Raw genomic sequence first — 22,818 nt, 5'->3', positions numbered from 1 at the left:
AAAGAGCAGAAGACTATAGACTGCTGGCTCCAATGCTGGATACAGTGATTCAAAAATAAGATGTTTTGCTTTTCTCAGTCTCCCTTCTAGGCATTTAGAAGAAATCTATTTCATATGTTCTGAGCCCTCATTTTAAATGGAAAGAATACTCTGATCATGCCACTAAGGACTGCTTGCAAATACAGTTTTGATCCCTCAGTGCAAATCCCACAGATCTGCTCAGCACCTTTCACTCAGCACTTCAGACTAAGAACAGAACTAATCCTGTTCCTTTCTATGCAAATATTTGTTCAATAGATAAAACCAAAAGGAAGCTACAGCCCACAGTACTGCTGCATATACCAAGTCCTGACAAGGGCTAAATCATATTTCTGAAGGGTTTCCTTTAAACTGGACAGAGATGAAGGAGTCATAAAGTGAATGACAGGCTTTATTATAGAGATAAGAAGGCAGCAGAGAGCAGTACCAGCAAAGAGTGAGGCTTAGAGAAAACACATGCCTGGCACTTGACCTGGGACATGCTGAGAACTTTGAGTAAGATTTCATGGAAGTTTAAGTGAATTTCAAAGCAGATACTGTGGTCCTGTGCCTGTTCCCTCCCCACCTCTCTCTTGTGCCAGCAGTAAAGCTCATGTGGCTCTGTAACAAAAATGTCTGGCAAAGGAAGAAGAAATTAAGTATTTTGGAACTTTATTTCTTCCAGTTAGAGTTCAGACAGATTATTTCCCTTACCACTGTCACATGAGCACTATTTGCTAGTAAACAAGTTCACGAAGTCCTCACCTCAGTCCTTTGCAACCTTCTAGAAAAAAGTATAAAAAAAATCTCAAACACTGCCAACCCACTTGGCATTAATAAACTGATCCACTGGAACATTTTATCTTCAGACTCCCAGTTTGAGTGCAGAAAAGCTTTTCATCTGAGTTGTACAGGTTGGCTCTCAATACCAAATGGACACTGACGTGAGGGGAGAAGAATTTCTGGTATGGAAAGATGACACCTAGCCAGAAAATGTCAAAAGCTTGGAAGCCAGTTCTTAGGAAACAAGCTGCAAGACATGGAAGATGTCAAATTATGCTTGTCAAATGCATGTCAAGAGAGAAGAAAACAAAAACATGGTTGACAGAAAGCGACCAGATCTTGATGCTCCTGCCTGAGTGTGAAAAGTGGCTGATGGCTGGCTACAAACATCCTAGATCATCAGTCAAAATAAATGGAGATTCCCACTTTATAAATGGTGAGGCTGAGTAGAAATCTGCTCAGCCACACCTAGAGAAAACGTACTTCAAGCCTCTTTCAGCCTCTCTTCCCAGCAATGTGACTGTGTCCTCAATATCAAACCATTTCAAGATTATGAAAGTGTGTTCCTTAAGTGCACCTCTTGTCAAAACACAAAAAGCGTTCTGCGCTGGGAAGGAACAAACGGTACAGGCAAGATGGCTTGGCAATGCCTGTTAAACACAGGCAAGGGATGGGGAGAGAACATCCTTCTCTGCAAGGTCTTCAGGCACTATCAAATTCTGGAAAGAGTCTGGGTAGTCTGCAGTAAATCCAAACACTGCATACTACCTCCTTCAATCTGGTATTCTTCACTTTCCATTTTGTTGTCTCCATGGGATTATTGGCTGGAAACAGACACACTTGATCATTTCTGAGACCTCAGATTCCATTATTCTGCCACAATATTTACTAATTATAAATGCTTTGCCAAATAACCAATGTTTTCACTGGCTGAAAGCCCACACTTAATGGGCTGATAAAGAACAAGTGCTGTCAGAGAATGGCATGTAGTTGGTTACACAGGTCAGCTGAAACTGTGCACTCAGGGGGTGCCTGCCTGAGCAAACAGCATAAGCAAACTTTTCCTGAGTAAGAAGCTGAATGAACTCTACTGCTGGAAGAGAATTTAATATGTTTAACTATTCCCACTGCTATTAAGCTTTTCCCTTCAGTGATGAAACTTGCCCATGTCATGCATGTTACTTTCCCAAGAATGCTGTGACCTATCTTCAGTGACTAGAAAACAGACAGAGTTGATTCAGAGTATGTGTTGGGCATGCATAAATATCCGTTCCTCTCTTTTCTGGGCACACTGATCATACAGGAGGATGCTTCCAACACTAATCTGCACATCCTGGCTGGCATATATCAATAAGACACTGTCTTTTTAAATCCTGTTCTGCTTCCTCCCTTGTTTGCCCTGAAGTCCACAGTTCCCTCACTCTGTCCTCTCCCTTTCCTGCATTACTGCTCCAGACCATTGTCAATTCACACCTACAAGCCTGCAAAAAACCAAAGAGAAATGAAAGTTCCATTCTTCTCCATTCCATCCTACCCCCTCACACCTGATCACTCAGAGCTCTTTCCTGGAGCAGGTCTAAGGCCCCAAACCATCACAGGCCAGTGTAGCTGCTGTACCAGCAGTGTCCCACCCAAGCAGGCAGAACAGCCTCGGGCTGGGGAAGGGGCACAAGCAGGTCTATACCCACGTGACAGCGCCCATGTGCTCCAAGTACTTTTTGGTTTTAGGATTGAATCCTTTCTGTGAATCTATGTCAATGCATTAGCTAAACAGAGTGTGGAAGTGAGACCACAGAAGACCAAGCAGCTAAAGTAAGATGATGATCAGTGAGAAAAGCTGCAGAGGACAGCTCAGGGATATGAGAGATATCAAATGGCTGTTTTTCAAAAAGCTTCAACAGTTGTTCTTCTGGCTTCAGACTTTAGTTGGCTTCCTTTGCTTTGCTGTTTCAATTTCCAAAAAAGCTTAGTGCTGGTGGAAAGGGGGACAATACTGAATGAGTATTAATATATCTATCTGCTAGATTCCTCAGATATTTATTATCTAAACCCTCTCAATAGCTAAAAATGCTCTTCTCTCAGCTTCTGGAGGTTACATTGAAGACATGTCTTTAATTAGACCTATCAGCTGAGTGAATACTCATTCAGTCATCTGATGGCAGGCATTTGTAGGAAAATTTCCAGAAAAACAATCCCAAATAATAATTTTCCTTGCAATCAATCTAGTTCCCAATTAAAATCACTTATTCCTTAAACTTTCTTCCATGAAGTCTTTGCTTCTACTGTGCCAAATTCAGGGAGTTAACACTGTGAAGTCAGGGTGAGGAGAAAACAAAGCAAGCCCCACTCCCTGTCCTGTCACCCAAACTTGTCAGAAGTTTGGGGAACTGTGTGAGGGATCCACAGGGGAACTACAGGAAAAGCAATGGCACAGGTGTGCAAAGCACTCTGGAAATTAGTCACTCCAGGGATAGCTTTGTAGACATAGTTCCTGAATTTTGCTGTTTGTGCCCTTACACCTTTCCACTTATTTATCATTCATTTTTCTTTTTTGGTAGTGCTATCTTCTTAGAAGTATATTCAGTAGTTTATTCCATTTTGACAGAGAAGGGAAATAGAAGCTGCCACCAGCTGAGTGATTAAACTCTCGAAGGTATTTGCAACATTACACACCTGGGCTTAACAGATACCTTTGTAGGGCTGTCTTTCTTTTAGATGCACTATTATTAACTCTGCTTGTGATACTTAGGCTTACTGCCGTAACATGTATTAAATGGATTTTGGTATCACCATATCAGGATTTAGAGTCATATAAAAGTGAAAGGAACTTAAGCAAAGAATGCAAGGCAGGGGAAATTAGACTACTTAATTGCATCAGACAAAGTTTGCATCAGCCTAACCCATACAGGTTAAAAGACCTCTATCAAGATGGTAGGGAATTCAAACATCACTTTAAAAAGAAATATATGTTTTAATACCTTTTCATAGGTGGTTTAAGAAAAACACCAACTTTGAACTGAGCTAACTTTGAAAAGCCTCACCTATTTCAGTGGTGGGCATGCAAGAGCCCAGTCTGCAGACAGGTTTTTTACCACCTGTTGATTCCTGTGTTCAGGGTCCTCACCTGGTGCATTAGCAGGGAGCCAGAGGTGGATGAATTAAATAACCAGCTGTCAAAGTCGAGCCAGATCTGAGTTCCAACTTGGGTAACACCTCAAACTGCTGTTCTGTACCATCTTTGTTGAAATCCCTGAAGGGACAGTGGTGGTTTCACTTTTCGTTCTGCTGTGCCTGTGGACAGGAGGAGCTCAGTTTCCATTTCTCAGAAATGGTCTCTTTACTCGTAGGTCTCCTGCAGTCTGACAAGGACTGAGGAATCCTCAAACATTTCCTCAAACTTTCCCAGGAACCATTCCCATTCCTGACACATAAGCACTGTGTCCAAAGGTCAGGAATACATAAATCAGACTTTCTCCTGCTCTGGTCCTCCTTCAAAACACAAAAATTATGGTATTTTAGTTCTGGACACAGTTTCACCTACTTAACCTAAATTTGTTTCTTCTTTAATTTGTTCTCACTAGTGGACCAAATATGGCAAAAATACTCCTATCAACAATTTCATATTAGCTACTTCTACCTTCCCCCCCCCCCCCCATCTAGTATATTTTATGTTTTTGTACTTTCAAATCCATCTCATTTAATCCAAACTGGTTGCAACACATGCAACCCAAAATGAATTGCATCAATATAAACAAGGACATAGAAATTTACAGGATAAAGGCAGGAGCAAATGACTTCTTAGACCATTTTCTGCATTGAAAAATATATTTGAATGATACAGTCCTGAGAGCAAGCAATTTAAGCTTTTGCATTACTAACTTGACATTAAAATTCCATCTCTGGACCACAGATAGTGAAATAGTCACCCATAGGATGAGTTTGCAGGCATGGCTTGTTTCACCAATGGACTAAAAAGGATGATCAGTATTTCTTCCATTGAAAAAGATGGTTTGAGGTTTCTTAACTAATTTATTTTGGCAGGCCAAGGAGTCTGTAGTGGGTATTACTGTCTTGATGCTTTGAAGAACTCTGGTTTTTTCCTGTTCCCACAGAAAATCATTTGAAGGACAAAAAAGAAAAATCCTTTGCCTCTTGATATAACAAATGGCTATGGTCTAAACCAATAAGAGAGCTTAAAATTAGTGATTCTAATGTGACCACTGAGACATTTCAGACTTAATTACATCTGAGGCAGACTTAACCACCCATTTCTCTCTAGTTTCACACAAACAGTAATTGCCCTGTAGCCGCACTGCAACACTGGAGAATTAACCACATCCTAGCGGAGCTGGAACAGCAGAAGGGAAACCAAGGAGACTCCAGAGTGGCTGTGCAGGCAGAACAGGCTCCCAGATCAGTCCTGCAGGTCTCCATTCTGCAGTGAGAACCAGAAGCAGGTCAGTGGTGTTCTGTACCAAACACCTCCACCAGGTAATGCTCCACTTCCTCTCTTGGCTTTCTACTTTAGCTCTTGTTGAATTGACATGGAGTCAGAGATACAAAGTGAATATTCCTGAATATTCCATGCATACATGTACTGATGCTCATCCTAACTAATCTACTTCTTTAAAAACACCAATATTTTTACCCAAAGCAGCTGTGCAGATTTTCCTGCAAGCACCAAATGATACACAACCCCTAGGCAAAAATATAAGTGCTATTCAAGTTAGTGCACTAATATAAACACAAATAAATGGTCTCTATTAATGAAACTGTTGAAATTAACGTTCCCACAAAAATCTTACACGTGGATGTTACACTGGAGGCCCAGCAACCAAACCACGGAAGCAGGAATGTGGTTCTGCAGTTCCAGTATGGCTGGACCACTCCAAATATGCTGCTCTGTGGCAGGCAACAAATCCTCAGTGAAGGAAAAGAGACAGCAAAGTACTTCTTTACATACTTAGGTCCTGTGAACACTTAGGTACTGCAATCAGTGGAGCTATAAACAAGATTTTCTGTCAGCCACAGAGCTTGGAAACCGCAGAACCAAAGCCTAAGAAGCGGCAGAAAAGTCCAGGCGTTCCCTGGCATGGTAGGTAGTACAATTCAGGATGCTTCTTCCTTGCTGCAATGCTTAGCACTGCAGTAACTCTTGTGCAGGGAGAGATTTCCTCTCATTTTACAAACCAGGCACTGCACACTGTTCAGAGAGCAGAGCTCCCAACCACCCTCCCAATGCTACGTGTTCCAGACTGACTCTGGAAGCAGCAGGGAGAAACAAGCTGTTTGCTTTGCTCCAAGATTGCAAAGTTCATTGAGGGCCCCTTACTTGCACATCCAGATTTTGGTTTGCTGTCTTGGCTCGACCAGGATGAATTACAGATTCCCACTTTATTCTCTTGCTTTGCTGCCTAATATAAAGAATAGGACTTCTAACAGTGCACACTGAGCTGAGAATCCATCCTCCCAAGCCTCCTGGAATGGAGGAGGAAAGCTAAGAAAACAAGGAACAGGTGCTCCCATTTGCCTGTCAGGTTAGACTTCCTAGAGATCCTCTGGGTTCACCATACAGAAGTGTACTGGATCTACCACCTAAAAATAAAACATCTTGTAAGGAAATGTTATTGTGCACAGATATGGAATTACTCCAAAATGAACGCTCCACGCCATGGGCCAAACACTGGCTCACTCTGACAAAGGAGTGTCCGAGTGAAGAGGTGCAAGTTGCCTTTTCCTGGCAGATTGAAGCTGGATACAGCTGCAGATCTAAACTCCAGTGCACAGGAGTGTCTTTACAAGGACCAGCTCATACTTGTCAAAGTATGTCACAGCTTTCTGCTTTCAGGTGGGATAGATTATGTTTTTAAGTTCTCTTTCTTACAATGAGAAAAAACAAGCCAAAACAAAACAACAAAAAACATCACAAAGGTAGTAACTGCCCCAGAACTCAAGCCTGAGGCGCATCTCAAACATGGACAAAGGCAGAGTATTTGCACTGCAATGTCTGAAAATTGTCAATTTGCGGAACTTCATTTCTGAGCGTTGAGAAATATTGTGGTTTTCTTTCCTATTGCTTCCTTAATCTAGAAGCAATTCAGAAACATCACAGCTCTATGGGCAAAGCAGAATAACAAGAGCTAACGCTGACAAATCCCCAGTCAGCACTAAATCTGTCTCTCTGCAGCCTTTCCCCTGAATTAGCTCTTCAGAGGAAAAGTGCATCCTACTGAACTCTGAAAGACACCTTGTGTCTGGTGCTTGCTTGGGCAGAAGAGAGAACTTCTTGCAAGATTTCTAGTCATTATGGCTAAGGAAGGCTTGCATGGAAATTTGTTAATGCACTTTTGAATTAAATTCCCATTAAAATTCCCATTTAAAAAAATCTGAAATATAAGTTTTTTCATTCCCATTTTCTCTTACCAAAAAGCTTGAAATCAGAGTTTTTTCATTTAATGTCCCCAAAAATTTGCTGGTTTAGATAGTTCTCATGTAACCAAACCATGTGAAACTGCTCTTTTATCAGTTCTTGTTAACAGCTGAGACAATATTCCAGATGATTCTCATCCAGACTGGCTGAATAATCATCCTGGGTTTTTCCTATTTTCTTAAAACATCTATTTAGTCATCATATTATTCTGAGGACTAGCATTACATGGAAAAGTCTCCTCATACATACTAGTAAAAAGATCTTGTCTAAAAGATGTATTTTAAGATCAGATATTACATATAATCTCTCTTGCCGCTGGAAATTCAAACCAGTCATCAGTAAAGGCAGTTGCTTTGCGTTCAGCTCTTGAGTCATTCACAGACTCCATGTACATTCTGAGCCATCAGTCTGTGATATGCTTATCTCTAACAGAGAAATAATGCCACTGCCTTGCACAAGTCACACACCTGCCCTAAACACAAGTCATCCCTACACACTATAAACTCATTGTAACAGCGTTTGACTCAATTCACATCTGGCTTTTTGTTGCATTTTCAGTGTGAGCAGGGACATCTGTGACATACCATGGTGGGGAATGAAGAGTTCCTGAATCAACTTCTCATTACCCAACTCAGAGTCAATAAGTAATTAAAAAAGAATACATCCTCCAGTGTTTCACATTAACAAGGTTAGTCACAGGACTACTCAGAATTTCAGTTTCCGGAATGAATAGTACATTATCAACGGGAGCTGAGGAAATCCTACCAAGGGTACATTCTAGCACTAGGTTGCAGTGACTTCTGTGTTTGTTTTCTTGAAAATACTGAGAAATCAACAGACTAGTTTCCCTCAGATACATTCCCTTCATTCACTCAGGTAATGTTTAATTTACTGTTATAAGAAATACTTAATGAGTGAGTCTTGGTTAGGTCTCATTGTTGGAGTGCCTTATAGGCCCCACACTACTGGCCACTTCTGGTTCTTCATTTTGGGATATCTAAAAAAGTTTCAGAAGGAATTATCTATTTCTTTCTGCATAGACTTTCTATTCCTATTCCAGTTCTTCTCAGCTAGTTCATGATAAATCTTTTTCTAACAAGCAGGCTCCACATGAAAAATTGTACCAAAACCAAGTATGGTCTTTGACAGATACTCTGTGCAAGAGACTGACCAACTGGGATTGTTGAATTATTCTGATAAACAGTTCTTTATTGTATTTGACCTTTGTTGGAGGTTCTTAGGCTCACAGATACCTTGTTTTCAGTGGTGTAACTGATAACTCAAGCAGTTAAGGATTTCTTCATGACTACTAACACGTAACACTTCCCTCTAACAGAGCAAAGGAGAAAAGTTTGTCATCTCCCAACTCAGAGATGGCAAAAGGGAACGTCTACTCACCTACACCACATTATTTCAGATTACACTTTCTATCAGTTTCAGATAAGACTGCCACTGAGGCAGTTAAAAAATGTTCCTTTTTAGTGACTTGGCATTTTACTGTCATGTCTTAAATGATGCCATTCTTGCAATGTTTTTCCCAAATAATTGTGCTACTAATACCGGAAACTTTTACAGAGGTGGTCTGTACATCATACTGCTATGGCTAAATTGAAGGCAAACTCTTCACTTTCTTGCTTTTCTTAGCAATTCCTTTCTCTTTCTTAAGTCTCACGTTTCTCTTAGCCTACATATAAATAGATGCTTAAAACAGTTTCAACATTCTAAGACCGACTCACACATTCAGTTTGATTTCTAAGTGGATTAATAATTTCCCTACTATCATTGCTATGAAGCAGAAAAGACTGAAAAGGTTTTAAATATAAAGATTTTTTCCCTTCCTTTTTTCCCCCCTAAATTTAGAAGGAACTAGGTTTCTTTTCAGACAAACCCATTCCTGTGAACGAATCATTTTGGACAGTAGCGAACCATTGCAAATAATGATCAAATCTTAAATCAAACATTCCTAGAAGCTAAGAGAAAAACTTAAGAGTTTTTTCTTAGAGTTTTGAAGTTGTTCAGATGACACAGAGATATGGTGCCAAAAAACCCCAAAAATTATTTGCTTTGAAAATTACAGGTATTCAGCAGGAACTATGTTAACTGGAGCAAGCAGTAAGACTGGAATGATGCTTTTAATGACATCTCTTTATGACAGGGTGATAAAAAGATTAATGCTTAACATCAAAGCACTTTACAAACATGAACCAGGCTTCCCAAGTGCACCACTAATCTGTTTAAAAAGGGTGAACTTAGGAACAGGAAGGACCTGTCCAACATCCTGTTAAGCTGAAGCCCAAGTGAAGCCTGCTGATAGCAGCATAACACACACTGTGCAGAGTGAGCAGATGTAAACACAGAGAGAGAAAAGGCACCTCTGATTTCCCGTAACAGGTCTGGTTTTCTTTGCAGATTCAGACAAAACAGAGGAAGCTTAGCTCCAAGACTGTCATTCAAAGAGATCTGTGGTTTGACAAAACTTGACAAGTATCCCTCCCTCACAAAACATCTCAGCTGAAGATCTGTTCAGAAACTCTCAAGGAGGCTTGCAAGACCTGTTTTCACCAAAATTTAGTGTGCTGAGTGAGCCTATCTCCCTCCAAAGCACTTTGGCAGCTACATAAGAATGACAACTTATCTAACAGACAGTGGTTACCAAGAACACCTTCGCAGGAAAGCCTTGAAGCTGATAAACTGTGATAAGCAAATTCAAGTGAACTGCACGGTGGAGAAGTAGCAAAGCTGCTCACATCTTGTTCCCAAGAACTCTGGAATTAGCTACACCCCTCTCACATCAACAACTGGGTTTGCATAGATAATATGGTAGTGGAGAAAGAGTAAGACTTAAACACAGGTGTGGCTATGGACAGTTGTGTCTGATATTCTTATAGGTGATGAGCTTTTTGTAGTATCAGTTAAGTAATTGATAGCCTGAACAGAGGTCATGATTTCATATAAAGTACTATAAAACCATGTTTCTTCTCTCTTGCCCCTCAAATTAGCTATTAGAAAGAGCGGGACTACTTTTCTCTTTTGAAGACCCCATCTCTCTCTGCAGACTAGAAATTCTTTTTCCTAAGACATTATGGTTACCTGCCTCTCTCCTCCTTCAGAAACTCCTTTTTCTATCTCTGGTAGCTCTGGCTGCTGAGGCAGAGACAGCTCTGAGCACCTCTGTAGTGGTGACCCAGGCTGGCTCTCTTCCTCTCAATGCACTGGTCCATCAACAATGCAGTTTCAAGCAGCTGCTTAAATCTGCTTCAAATAAATGACCCCTAAATGAGGACAAATTTACACAAAGATATCTTAATTCAATTAACCACAAGACAAAATTTGTTTCTGTAGTAAAATAACAGCTTGTTTTCCCATCCGGTGTCACAATGTTTATTCCATTCTAAAGCTGAGAAAAATGTTGTGGAACTAAGAAACAGAGCCCAAGAATTCATCTGTCCTTATCAGTCATCCAAACAGACCAAAAAAAAAAAAAAAAAAAAAAAAAAAAAAAAAACCCAAAAAAACCCCCAAAAAAACCTGTGGCCTGTGTGAAATATGAACCTTTATTTGGGGACAAGACAGTAAGAATGGAATGCTGAGATCAGTATTTTCCACTCAACAAGCACAACATTTCTCAGCTTTGTAGAGTTGAGTGTCTGAGGACAGGCAACTTTCAACTTCAGAAAATCTCAAGTCTGAATAATAAGGCACTTAATAATCAAAAACTTCACCTCATAAAATCCATTAGAGAACTAGCATCAAAAATCAGTAATAATTTTAAGACCTAGACATATTTGCAGATAAGCTGATGTTAAAAACCTTTAGCTAAAAGCAGACACACAACTGAGCACCATCCAACCAGACTGACTTATTCCCCCATCAGCCTAACCGTGTGTGAACATTTGTCTGAAATCTTCCAATTTTGCCACTGGAAATTTGCAGCTCCAGGCGTTGAAACTCCCTCTACTTCTTATTTGAGAGATTAAATGTATGAGTTTAAAATTCAATCGAATTTTCAGGGAACACACTCATATAAACAGCCATCTCTCATTCCCAGTTGTATGCAGCACATATTCAAGATCACCAGAAAGTACCAAGTCAGCTTTTGTCTTCACACAAGCTCTAACATAGCAGAATAGAAATGCAGTTTCTTCTGCTGCATCCATGAACTCCTTCCTTGACATGGAAACAAAGGTTAAGTGTCAAAGAACAAAGAGATAATCTCCAAATGCTGTATCTTTACTTAGACAAGAGTTACTTTGACAAAGACGTATGTATTGACAGAGTTTCACTTATTTTTATAACTATGCTGAAATTATCTTGCTGATAAAGATGTGGATTTACCCATGATAGGACTGTTCAAGTTGCTACACTTATATGTTTCTGAGGACTTAGGAGTGAACTAATGCAGCAGTGCATTTCTGTCCAGTTCATTTTCAACCCATCAGTATGACAAGAGGTTTGGAGGCTGTGCTTTCGTTCCCTCTCTGATCATTATTAACTCAGGTCAAGAGGCTCAATCTGATTTAGTGTCTGAGTCTAGAAAGGTTTAGGAGAAGAGACACAGGAAAAACTACAAGACAAAAGGCTGCAAGAGTTCTGAAGCATCAGGATACAGAATCAAAAAGCAGTTTCAAATGTGAAGGAAGGGACCTTCCTGGCCACAAATTGGCATCCTTAAAGCAGTATTACTGGCAAAATTTAGGAAGTCTGGCTGCCAGGAGCAGATTTAAGCTCATTTTCCACAATACACCATGATTTAATATTTGTATCTTAGAGTAAATCACAGTGTTGTCCCCTATCTCTGATACCTATCTTGCTTATTTGATGGTAAAATGTAATTGAATTTCTTCCTAAGAAATCTTCTGGAGCAATGACTATTTTGAGAAATAACATTTCCCAAGGAAAGTATATCGACTCTGATAAATTCCTATAGATGTAGAGGCTAATTAACAAGAACCTAACTAATAACTTGGTTGGATTTAATCCATATATTGAACTGGCAACACGCAGCAGAGAAAGAGGCAGAGGGTGAAAGCATATATTTGGGGAAGAAATCACACATGACAGGCACTTTCAAAGTGGTTCACAGATATTTTAGATGTTGCCCAGCCCTTAACCCTTGGTCTCATCTACTTTCCATCACCCTTCCAGGCCTGTTTCTGCTCCCTCTCCTGCTATGTCTTTCCTGCATACATAGTGCAAATTACCCTGACTTAAAGATGAAAATGCCTAAAAGTCACATATGCACAAAATTCTTCTAAATAAAAGCAAGGTTCTGCAAATTTTGCCTTTCACTGCTTTTGGATGGCCTTGTGCATCAAATGCATGCAGCAGCATATGAAAGGGAAGGAAGTTTTCTTAGTAACACCATTTTTATTGCCAAGTTCCATTTACAAAGAAAGGTCTATTCCTTGCTCTTGTCCAGGTTTTCAACAGCCACGACAAATTCTCAACGCCAGCAAATAAAGACTCAGAAGTCTGGATTTCAGAAACATACACCAATGTTTTCTAACTCCACTCCCTTCCCAGACACTTAGTTACATTGTTCTTTAAATTAACATAAGATATCACATTAACTCCAAATGTCTAACATAACTTACTTTAAATAATTAATACTTATTGCCTGTAGAAAGACATTTCAGAATTCAATTCACAACATATTTGGGCTTTTTTCCATGTAAATATAAGTGCATGTTCAGGACTTTTTTTCTCAAATGAACTACATTTCAGACAACTTTACTGAAATATATTTCATAGGAGGATAGTCCATGTTCATTAAATGCTTTTTGTAGTGCTTAAATCCCAGGTACATTCATTCTTCTAGAAAAATACATTTCTACCTCTTTGCACTGAAAACAAACTTACAAAGCAGCTAAAAATGAAGGAAAAAGTTTGCAACAAAAATATCAACACAACTATTCACAAGTGGAGATGCCTAAAATTATCTTCTAAATTTTATAATGCTTCCAGAGGGTTTCCTGAAATTGTGACAATGTATAGCTAGTGCTGTCCCTGGGCAAAACAAAGCTCCTAGACATTGTAATAGTCTATAAATTTGCACACTTGAATCTATTCTCAATCTTAAAAAAAAATATCTTCATGTTCATTGTAAATACTTTTGCCACAGTTAGTCTTTAAATAAAGACAAACACTAACCCTCAGATCTTCTTATACATACTATCAGATTGCAATTACTATGTGTCTTAAACTTACTTTAGCATGAGCATCCATAACCAAAAGTAATGGGAAACAAGATTAAAAAACAAATCTCATGAATCTTCAGATTATGATCTTAAAAGAATCCTGTGAACTACTCTGGACCTTAACTTTTGTTATCAAGTATTCTTAGTCATTACCTGCTTAAGCCATTTTTAGTTACTTTTAAAATAAATGCACTCCACGCATTTATTTATTCTAACAAGACAGTCCCAACAATGACAAGTTTTTCCTTTTCATATTAAGAACCAATCAATTCAAGTTAGCAAAACAATAATCCAGATACCACCACAGTGCACATTTATTAGACAACCAAAATTTAGCTTTACATTTATAATACATTAACAAACACAAAATATATATTTTATAACACCTTGCAAAAGAAATCAAATCTGAGCAACGTGCAAATCTAAAAATGCTGGGAGATCAAAATAGGGAAAATTCTGTACAAATGTAATATAAAAATATGTTTCCATATGAAAGAACCCTCTGTTTGAGACTCAGTCAAGAACTGCATCTCCTATGTCTTTGTTGCTGCTCAAGTAACTAGCAGCAGAAAAGCCCCCAAGAACTATTCCCCTCCCAACCCCTAAAAACATCCCACCCTAGCAAGCCCTGCTTGGATCCCCCTCTGCTTTTCAGAATCCAATAGGAGATGGGAAGAGTTATTCTATTTGTTTCTAATTCATGCTGCAAATGTTGGGAAAGGTCAAGAGAAACACAGCAGGCAAACACAGGAGAACTTCTCCAAAGATTGCTAGATAATAGAGAGTAGTGCCCAAGTGAATGATATCTTAGGGTAGGGCAGAGGTGGTGAACCAGGGACACACCAAAAAACTCTTTCAAGAAGATAGACAGTAGCAATTAAGAAGAGAATTTTCAATGTATATTTAGATGGCTACATTAGGCTGTCTGAAAGAAGAAGACTAAATTAGCTTGGAGGCAAAAGGCCTTAATCTCCCTGCCCCCAGCTGATGTCTCTGCAGATCTCTGATTCAACTACAGGACTAAACAATTTATTTTCCCAGACAGCAGCTGCTTGCCTGGGCAATGCTCTTTTAAAAGCAAGTTTAACTTCAGCTGGTTAGTGGAGACAAGAGCAGAACGTTTTGCTTGGTGGGGATTTTCTGACTGCTACTTCCTGGTGGTCAGTGCCACTGCTCCTGAGACTATTCTGGAGCTCCTGCAGGGAAGCGACTGAGTGACAGCACTATCCCAGAGTGACAGCACCACGTCAGTGAAGTGTCTACTCTTAGGAAGTGCCTTCATCCTTACACACACAGTTTGACCTGCTTGTCTGATAGCTTACCTCCATCTTCAAGCATAAAGTTTATTTTACTGCTAGTGAAATGACACAGTTCCAGGGCAATTACTGAATTCCTGGATTGCTTGAAGTAATCACCCCAAACACTTGCAGTAAGCATGGAAATTACAGTCACTCACATCTTACTGCTTAATTAGGAAACGGCTGGAGCTGAGTGGGAGCGGGTTTAGGCTGGATCTCAGAAACAGGCTTTACTCCAGAGGGGACACAGGCAAATTAACAGCACACCTATTCTTTTATTTTCCTAATAACAGTATCTAAGTCATTTCCTGTGAAGACAAGTGATCACGAAATTTAAAAGCCACTCAAAGGTAATGAAAAGCACAAAGTCACCTTTCTTTCCCTTTGACCCATTTCTTGCGCAGTACAGCTCAGGGGTGAGATTATTCATATGCATTGAATATGCATATGAATCTTGCTAGAAGTGAATTTGAAATGTGATAAATTAAGATCAAGGTTTTCCAGTCTAAAGTGAATTCTATTTAAGGGAACTCAGCCTGCACAGTGGTATTTTGTGTAATCTAGGTCAAGAATTTAAGGTTAATAACTAACATAAAATGCTTTCTAATTAAGTGAGGCATTTTTTATAATGGTCTTCAGAATATTACTGAGACTACAGTGTAATGCTGAACCATTTTAGAGAAAGTCTAGACTGCAATCAGTTCAGCTAATAAAAAATCATGTGGTCCTTGTGCCCAGATTGCTACTGATGTGTCTAGGCTTGTGCAGTGACTGCATGAGTACCAATTCATCTTAAGCATGAGACCAAAAAACCCAAAAAGCAGGCTCTTATTCTAGTAATGCCAGATTTTCACACAAAATCCACTGCAGTACTGAGGACACCTAACTCTTGAGTTCATTTAGAGTTTGGGCCCCTCTGGAATGGTCAGAGTATCAGTTCATTCAATCTGAGAGAAAGTAGAAGTCCCAGAAAATTAGAAATCAAAACTGCATGAAAAAGTTAATAGGGGGGAAAAAATACTGGCATTCAGTAGCAGACACCTCATATACCCAGTTGCCAAAGATTCAATTATTATGTGAAGGAGAAGACAGAAAAAGTGAGAAAAGTGGTACCTGTGAATTAGTCAATCTCATATATATATATATATATATATGCACACACACACATACATATACACATTTATCACTGAAAAATCACTTCCAGTATTCCCTAGGACAGCCAGGAAATGGTACAATAAGCAACTGGGAAGTGGATAAAAACTTTACCCATTTGGTAAGAATTCAATGCCAGTAGAGACAGAATGAGGAAACAGATTGCAGTGGTGACTGAAATCAATACCAAGTAAACAGCAGTCCTCCTTTGGGGAATTGCCAACTCAGTGTTAAGAACAGACCAGCACTGACAAGCTACTCATTTTACTATTAATTTAAATTAACTTACTTGGAAATTGATGAAAAATCTTAAATTCCTTTCATGTTAAATTATGTATCAAATCAGCAAAGAACATTCCAAATTTTAATAAACATCTTTCCCTTTTCTGTCAACTTGGTGTCAGGATCTAGGAAGTAATGTTAACTCAGAATCACTTTTATGTAGCAATTTTGTTTAACTGGATACTATCCCAGACAGGAAAATAAAAAACTAAAATACCTTTTGAGATCAGACTTGCAAAGGAATTATCAGTTTGATATGCTGACCTTCTTCCTACATGACTATGAAAAATTTGAAAAACCTCTTTAGAGTGAAACTGCTTCTGTCTGCTTCTTGAAGTTGTCTTTCAGTTGCAGGGATATCACCATTCCTCAGATGTGTAGCAATTTGACTGTCAGAAGTGAACAAACAAGCCATAGCAATCTTTTAAAATATTTTACATTCCTCTCTAGGCAGCTAAGCAAAGACTAAAGTAGTCTCAAGAATCCCTTATGTTAATTTGAACAAGCATTGTGTTTTAAATTTCAATCAAACCTTGAAATAAATATTACATAAGGAAAACATAATATTTAAGTCTGGAGTCCTACAAAGACAATACTGAATGTGGCCAAGCCTGCTGGTATTGTGCAGACCTCCAAAAGATGAACAAGATCAGGATTTAAAAAAAAAAACAAACCAACAACTAACCAAAAAAAAACCAACCCAAATAAAACCCCAAAATCCCTCTTCCACAAATAAAACCCCAAACCAAACACCAAACTGAATAAAAACCACCCTGACTCAAATGGAAGTTTTACCTCTGTCCTATATTATATAATTTTTTCTGGTCAATGGCATGTCTCCCATTTCAGAGACATAATAATGCAGTACCATGAATCTGGGTATCCAAAAGTCTTGTCACTTTGTCATAATACTGTAGACCTTTTATAATTAATTAGTTCCTATTAGAAAGACAGTAGATCCTCTGAAATATGTTCATGTTCTTGTATAACAGAAACTGGTAGGAAAGAACCAACCCAGATTCACAAGTTTGGGTTTTTCTTTCTTCTCCAGTTCAGATATGCTGAGTATCCAATGTTGGCTCTAAAACCTGCTGACATTCTCTGTCACCACTTGGTCCCTTCGTGTGGACCTGAGGCCTTTCAGGCCTCCAGAAGTATCTGCACTCCCAAAGAAAAAACAAATCACAATTTGGTTGCACTTCCTTCACTGTTTATTACAGTGGCTTTAGTCAGAACATTCTTCCTCTACCTCTTTCACCTTGTCAACTTCAGCTTCAGACTGCAAAGAGGCCTGAGGAATGCAGCTGAATGTTCGAATGCTGTGTGGATCAACTGGTGGCACCAGTGTGAGCGACTCCACGCTCAGCGTGTCCGTGTTGTCATCTGTGATTAAGGATATCGTGGGCTGCTGTGCAGGAATCAGGCTGGGAGACAGGTTGGCTGTTTCTGTGTCACTGGTTTTTACAGCATTTTTGCTGGACTTTGAAACAGCTGAAAGAGTTTCATCAGTCAACATTGTCTGACCAGAACTGGCCGTCAGAGGCTGCTCCGGAGCTGAAGCATCATCTGAGAAAAGAAAACACCAAGAACAATCAATATTCAAGTCAGTATGTACATTAAGCCTAACAATACACCATCATTCATGAGTGTTCAAGAATAACTGAGTAGAAAATGCAGTTCTGTGAAGCACTATGCTTACACATCCACATTTTAGTAATTAGAAATAAACCAAAATACTATAAAGGCATAACCTAAAATACCAGCAGGATTATGTTCAAATTAGGAACGAGGCAATTATGTACATTTAGTATTAGAATATGTATCAATATTAGAATATTCTTAGAGAGAGGAAGTTGAGGGAAAGAAAACCTCTCCAGTATTTAGTATGAGCTAAAATGAACTGCTACCCCTTATCAGTAAGATCTTTAGAAATAAAAGAAAAAACTGAAGAACCACTCTACAGCCAGCTTTCCCAAAAGGTGGCCTGTTTCTTACAAAAATTTGGAAGTCATTATCTCAATTCATCCTCCAGATTCACATCTAAGCGACACCTCAACCACAGGAAGCAGAATTATGGCAGAAGAGGAAGGAGGATCATGTCCTTACTGCAACTGAAAGGTGCTGCAAGAGGCCTGCTTTACACAGCCTTGTGAGACATGGGGGTTTTGTCCTCCTAAGCATGGAGCATCCAACACTCAAAACTGAGAATAAGCATAAATGCTACAGAAAACTGATATGCTGTCACACCTCCTACTTTATGAAAAAACCCTCCAACCTTAATAGCTATTTGTGCTGTCCTTCCCTCTAAAAATCTTAGTGAACTGTCAAGCAAGCTGTTCATTTGGCTCAGGATGGAGAGGGAATGGATGGGATGAGGTGACACAGCCTTAGATGATCAGGTATGCCCAGAAAAGTTGGGTTTTTTTCTTTTCAGACTACAATAATAGATGCCATTAAAGTAACAGGTATCCAGCTTCAAGACAGACCAGTTTTAAAGCTTTTGTAAGAAACAGCATGTGTTCAAGTGTACAGGAATCTGCAGAAAAGCCTAGAAGGCAATGTAGTGAATACAGAAGCTAAGGATTAATTATGGTTTTAATACACAGTGACCTTAAAAATATTTCCGTTTCAATATGATTCCAATTAGTCCTGGAAAAAAACAGAAAGCATGAACATAAGACAAAAGGGAAAAAAAAGGAAAAAAAGGAAAAGCAAAGTAGAGAATGGAATGGGTATCAGTAAGGTAACAGTGGATAACACTAAAATTACTGATTTTTTTTACCTTTCTGGTAAGATAACCCAAACAATGGTGTATTCTCACTCCAGAAACCACTCACATGTACTTTCTGCTGAATTGGTGCTAAAGCTTCTTGCTTTGATAAAAATAAGATTTATAAGATGGTAAAAAAGTCTACTTTTAAATAAAAGAGACATCAGTGGTTATTTTTGAACTATAAGGACAGATTGAAAGTAACCCTACAGATTCTTTATCTGTCAAGAAGCTTTAGTGAGAATGTAGCAACTGATAACAGAGGAAGTGATGCAAGAATCACATGGAAAATTGACTGCTAAAACAATGAAACACAACACATTTTTCTGAATTCCAAGCTAAACACTAACATTTCAGTAAGCACAGAACAGTGAGTTTCTGCTTTTTGAATCTAAACAATCTTAAAATGATATCAAATCTTCTTTGCCAAGAAACGTTTTTAATCTTACTTATACTGTAACATGAATAGTCACCCAAATTCAGGGTTCAGAAACCTGAGGCATTCTGGTAAGTAAAGTCTTATCAATCAATGGCATTCTGTTCAGATTGTTGTATGCAACACATTTCTATTTAACTTCTGAACCTGCACTTCATTTCTTAAATCATTCCTTCCCCTCTCCCAGTAGAGTATCAATGTCTTTTCTTAATACTTGCATTTACTGAAATGATGAAAGACATATATATTGTTTTGCTATGCTGGATGGTCCCCAAATCCTTCCCACATCCTTCCAGGTTCTATGTTAATGTTAAACTGACTCCCTTAATGCCACAAACAAAAACTATTTGAAAAAAGTCATCATTAAAAAAAAGTATCTGGAGTTAACAAGTCCAAATTTTCTACAAAAAAGACTCAAAAAAAACATTAAGAAGAAAGATAAAAATATCAAAACCAGTAAGCAGAATATACTGCCCAGTATTTCAGTGGCAGCATTACAAGCGAGAAATACAAGATCAGAGCTCTCCTCTGCTTCCCTCCAGCTGTTATTTACTATTCCTAGAAGCCAGTCTCTCTCCTCTCAGGATGTCCTTAGTCACTGCCAGCCTCACTTCCATCACTGTGGCACTGAATTCAGGGAACATGGCCAATTGCTGTTACCCAGGGGGGCACTACTGCCAAAATGACCAGAAAGCAAATCCCAACACACAAAGGGGTGGAGGAGGAAGAGTTCTGAACATTGTCTAGAGCTCACAAGAATGTCTGTCTTTAAGCAGGTACCAAGACAGGTACCAAGCTCTTGTTTCTAAAGAGTTTCACATACCCAGCATGTTTACAGATTAATTTCTCTACTTAATATCTGGAACTCCCCTTTATACTCGATGTAAAAATACTAACTGGCTTTCAAAAAACCCAAACTCCCAACACTTTGTTGCAGTTTGACTTTTGGATAGAAAGAAAAAGAAAACTTTTAATTTTTCCCTGGATAAAACTACCAGTCACTGAGATATGCTCTGCTCTTAAATATCAAAAGGTTATCACCTAATACTAGAAAATAGCACTTCTATTTATCTCTTCCCCAGCCTTGATGTATTTAAGCAAGAGTGTTCTGGCACAAAATATATGCCAGATCTGCAACAAAAGCAGGGGAATTTCTTAAAATGGTTCTGACCTTAATACTGAGTTCTAACAAACAGCCTTCCATACCTCCAAACTTATTGTACTTATTGAAAAAAAGGTGTAATTTTGCAAGTTTTGGGCTATTATTAGCTCTCTTTGGATGCAGAGCCTTAAACAGTTTTACATGTTCTTCAGCATTTCTTTAATGCTACAGAGATTATCATTACAGCAAAAAAAAAACCCAACTAAAACACTCAGCTTGTTATATTAACTTATGTTAAGAAGGGTTATTATGAAAGAAGTTAGAAAAGAACAGAAAAAGGAAAGAATGAATATCATCCACAGAGAAGTGTCCTAAGCTGTATAGCAACATACTATGAAAGGATAACAAAAATACAAATTACAAGACATTAGGCAAAAAGTTGCAAATTAAATCTATAAAGATGAAAAAGGGTATTTATAAAATATTAGCAGAGTAAAGTATCGTCATGCCATGACAGTAACAAAAGAAAAGAAAATTAGATACAAGTTCAAACAGATTATGTAACAAAGGTCATCTGGAGCATATTTCCATATTCTTTTGCATCTGCTCCTCCTCCTAAGGTAAGGAGAATCAAACAGTCCCTAAAGTCATCTGTCAGAATCTGATGATCACAGAAATATTAAGCTTGTGCCATCAGAGTCCAGGAACAGTCTTATGCTGAATGCCCGTCCATTCGACCTGTGCTATAAATAGATTTCTTGCTGCTGGCCAAGGACCTGCATTACTGTCCATTCAGGAGCCTGTGCTTACCAAATTTCACTACAGCCAGGGCTGCCCTGTGCAAATGAAGACATGGCTGCTTTGAAGCTGGAGGCTTGATAGCACAATTTCCACCTTTGGCACAAGTGCCCAGAGACATGGGAGAAGCTGCAGACAAGGCTTTCAGAAACAGCTCATTATTGCTTTACAGTTCTCCCACAACAAAACGTAGAGAGACAAATATTGTGATGCTTTCTTCAGTTTCCTACCTCACTGTCATTGCTGTCAGCATGGAAAGCAAATATGTTCTATTGATTGTTATGGGCTTGTGAAGGCTTATGGAGGAACCTGCCTGAGTGGGTATTGCGGGAGTTTCTGCTGCAGCTGCTGCTGGAAGGCCTAAACCCAGTGTCCACCGTGACTGTCAGCCTCCGACAGACTAAACACCCGCCGGCGTCCTTTCCTGCCAGACCTTACTAGAGGGAAACACAGCCAGAAATCATACAGAGGCTTCAACAATGACACAGGGAAGGGAAACTGGAATGGAGACAAAGGATAAATGTTAGAGCAGCAACAAGAGTAAGTGACAAGGACACACCCGTAACTGCTGGTATCTTGAATACAATCTGACACCACACCAAGAGCCTTCTACGTTTGGGAAATACTTCTGAAGCTGGAAGCATTCATTCTTTAGAAATAAATGAGTTTATATGGATTTAATGTTTCGCTTCCTATCGGAAAATGTTTGTAAGTTTGGGCTATGTCTGGCAGTACCAACAGCACTTACATCAAGGAGGGCTGGCAGGTATTTATTTGCATTACAATCTACTCACCTGCTTTAGAGACTTTGAGAGAAGTTATTTACCACAAATTCTGGTGACACAGAATTATTCTCCTTTCCCCTGGCCATGAGTTATATGCGGTGCAGTACTGTGCAGGTGACAACACTTCAGACCATTCAGCCCTGCTATTCTCATACCCAACAATAGCATTTACATTTGGTTTATGATAAAGCCAAACACAGGGTTTAAAAAGATAACAGCAGTTCAGATGATGATGCTTGGTGCATTGAAAGTTCCTAGAAAAGAAACTTTCTAAGAACAAAAGTACTTCCTCACCTAGTCAGAAAATTACTACAGTTTCACAGAACAGGAGGTCAAACCACATTTACTTTACTGATTATACAGGGAAGAGATAGAGATGGTTTCAATAGGAAGGCAGGCACTGCTCTTATAAGCTCTCCAAGCTTGATTAATCACCCTCTCCTTGGAATGGAAATTTAATTTTACAGACTGGAATCCAATATGTTCTGTGCAACAAGGTACAGCTCAGTACTGATTTTAGATCTTTTATCATCACTACCTGCCAAAAGCACAAAATGCAGCTTAAGTGGCACAGATCAGTGCCTTGTGAAGTCCTCATTATCTATTGCTCTGATGTAAACATTTTCTTATGTACTGAAGCCAATTGCTTTTAAAAAGTTAAGACAGCTTAAAAAGTAATAAAATACAGCACAGATGACATTAATACATTCATAATTCTGGAAGACTGCTAACTTACAGTAAGAGAGCTTCTATATCTAATCCCTGGC

The 22,818-nt window shown here is 39.0% G+C and overlaps 1 protein-coding gene across 10 annotated transcripts in view; it reads right to left on the bottom strand.

The window, feature by feature from the left end:
- CLEC16A (C-type lectin domain containing 16A) overlaps nucleotides 1–22,818 on the bottom strand; it is a 142,904-nt gene that overhangs the window by 68,983 nt on the left and 51,103 nt on the right. For 4 of the 10 annotated variants that reach the window (XR_008439679.1, XR_008439681.1, XR_008439680.1 and 1 more), the window contains exon 23: nucleotides 16,168–17,726. Coding sequence is in view for 5 of the 10 variants with exons in the window: in XM_053992503.1 (XP_053848478.1) it covers nucleotides 17,386–17,726; nucleotides 21,580–21,699 (461 nt within the window). In the remaining 5 variants the exon portion in view is untranslated. Of the gene's footprint in view, nucleotides 1–12,578; nucleotides 17,727–18,770; nucleotides 18,810–21,579; nucleotides 21,704–22,818 lie in introns of those variants that run through there. The other 6 variants (XR_008439683.1, XM_053992503.1, XM_053992504.1 and 3 more) reach the window with 6 other exon arrangements.

This window comes from Vidua macroura, chromosome 16 (genome assembly GCF_024509145.1).
Source record: "Vidua macroura isolate BioBank_ID:100142 chromosome 16, ASM2450914v1, whole genome shotgun sequence".
Classification (NCBI taxonomy): Eukaryota; Metazoa; Chordata; class Aves; order Passeriformes; family Viduidae; genus Vidua; species Vidua macroura.
Note: the sequence above shows the minus strand (reverse complement) of the source record. Positions and strands in the feature narration are given on the sequence as shown.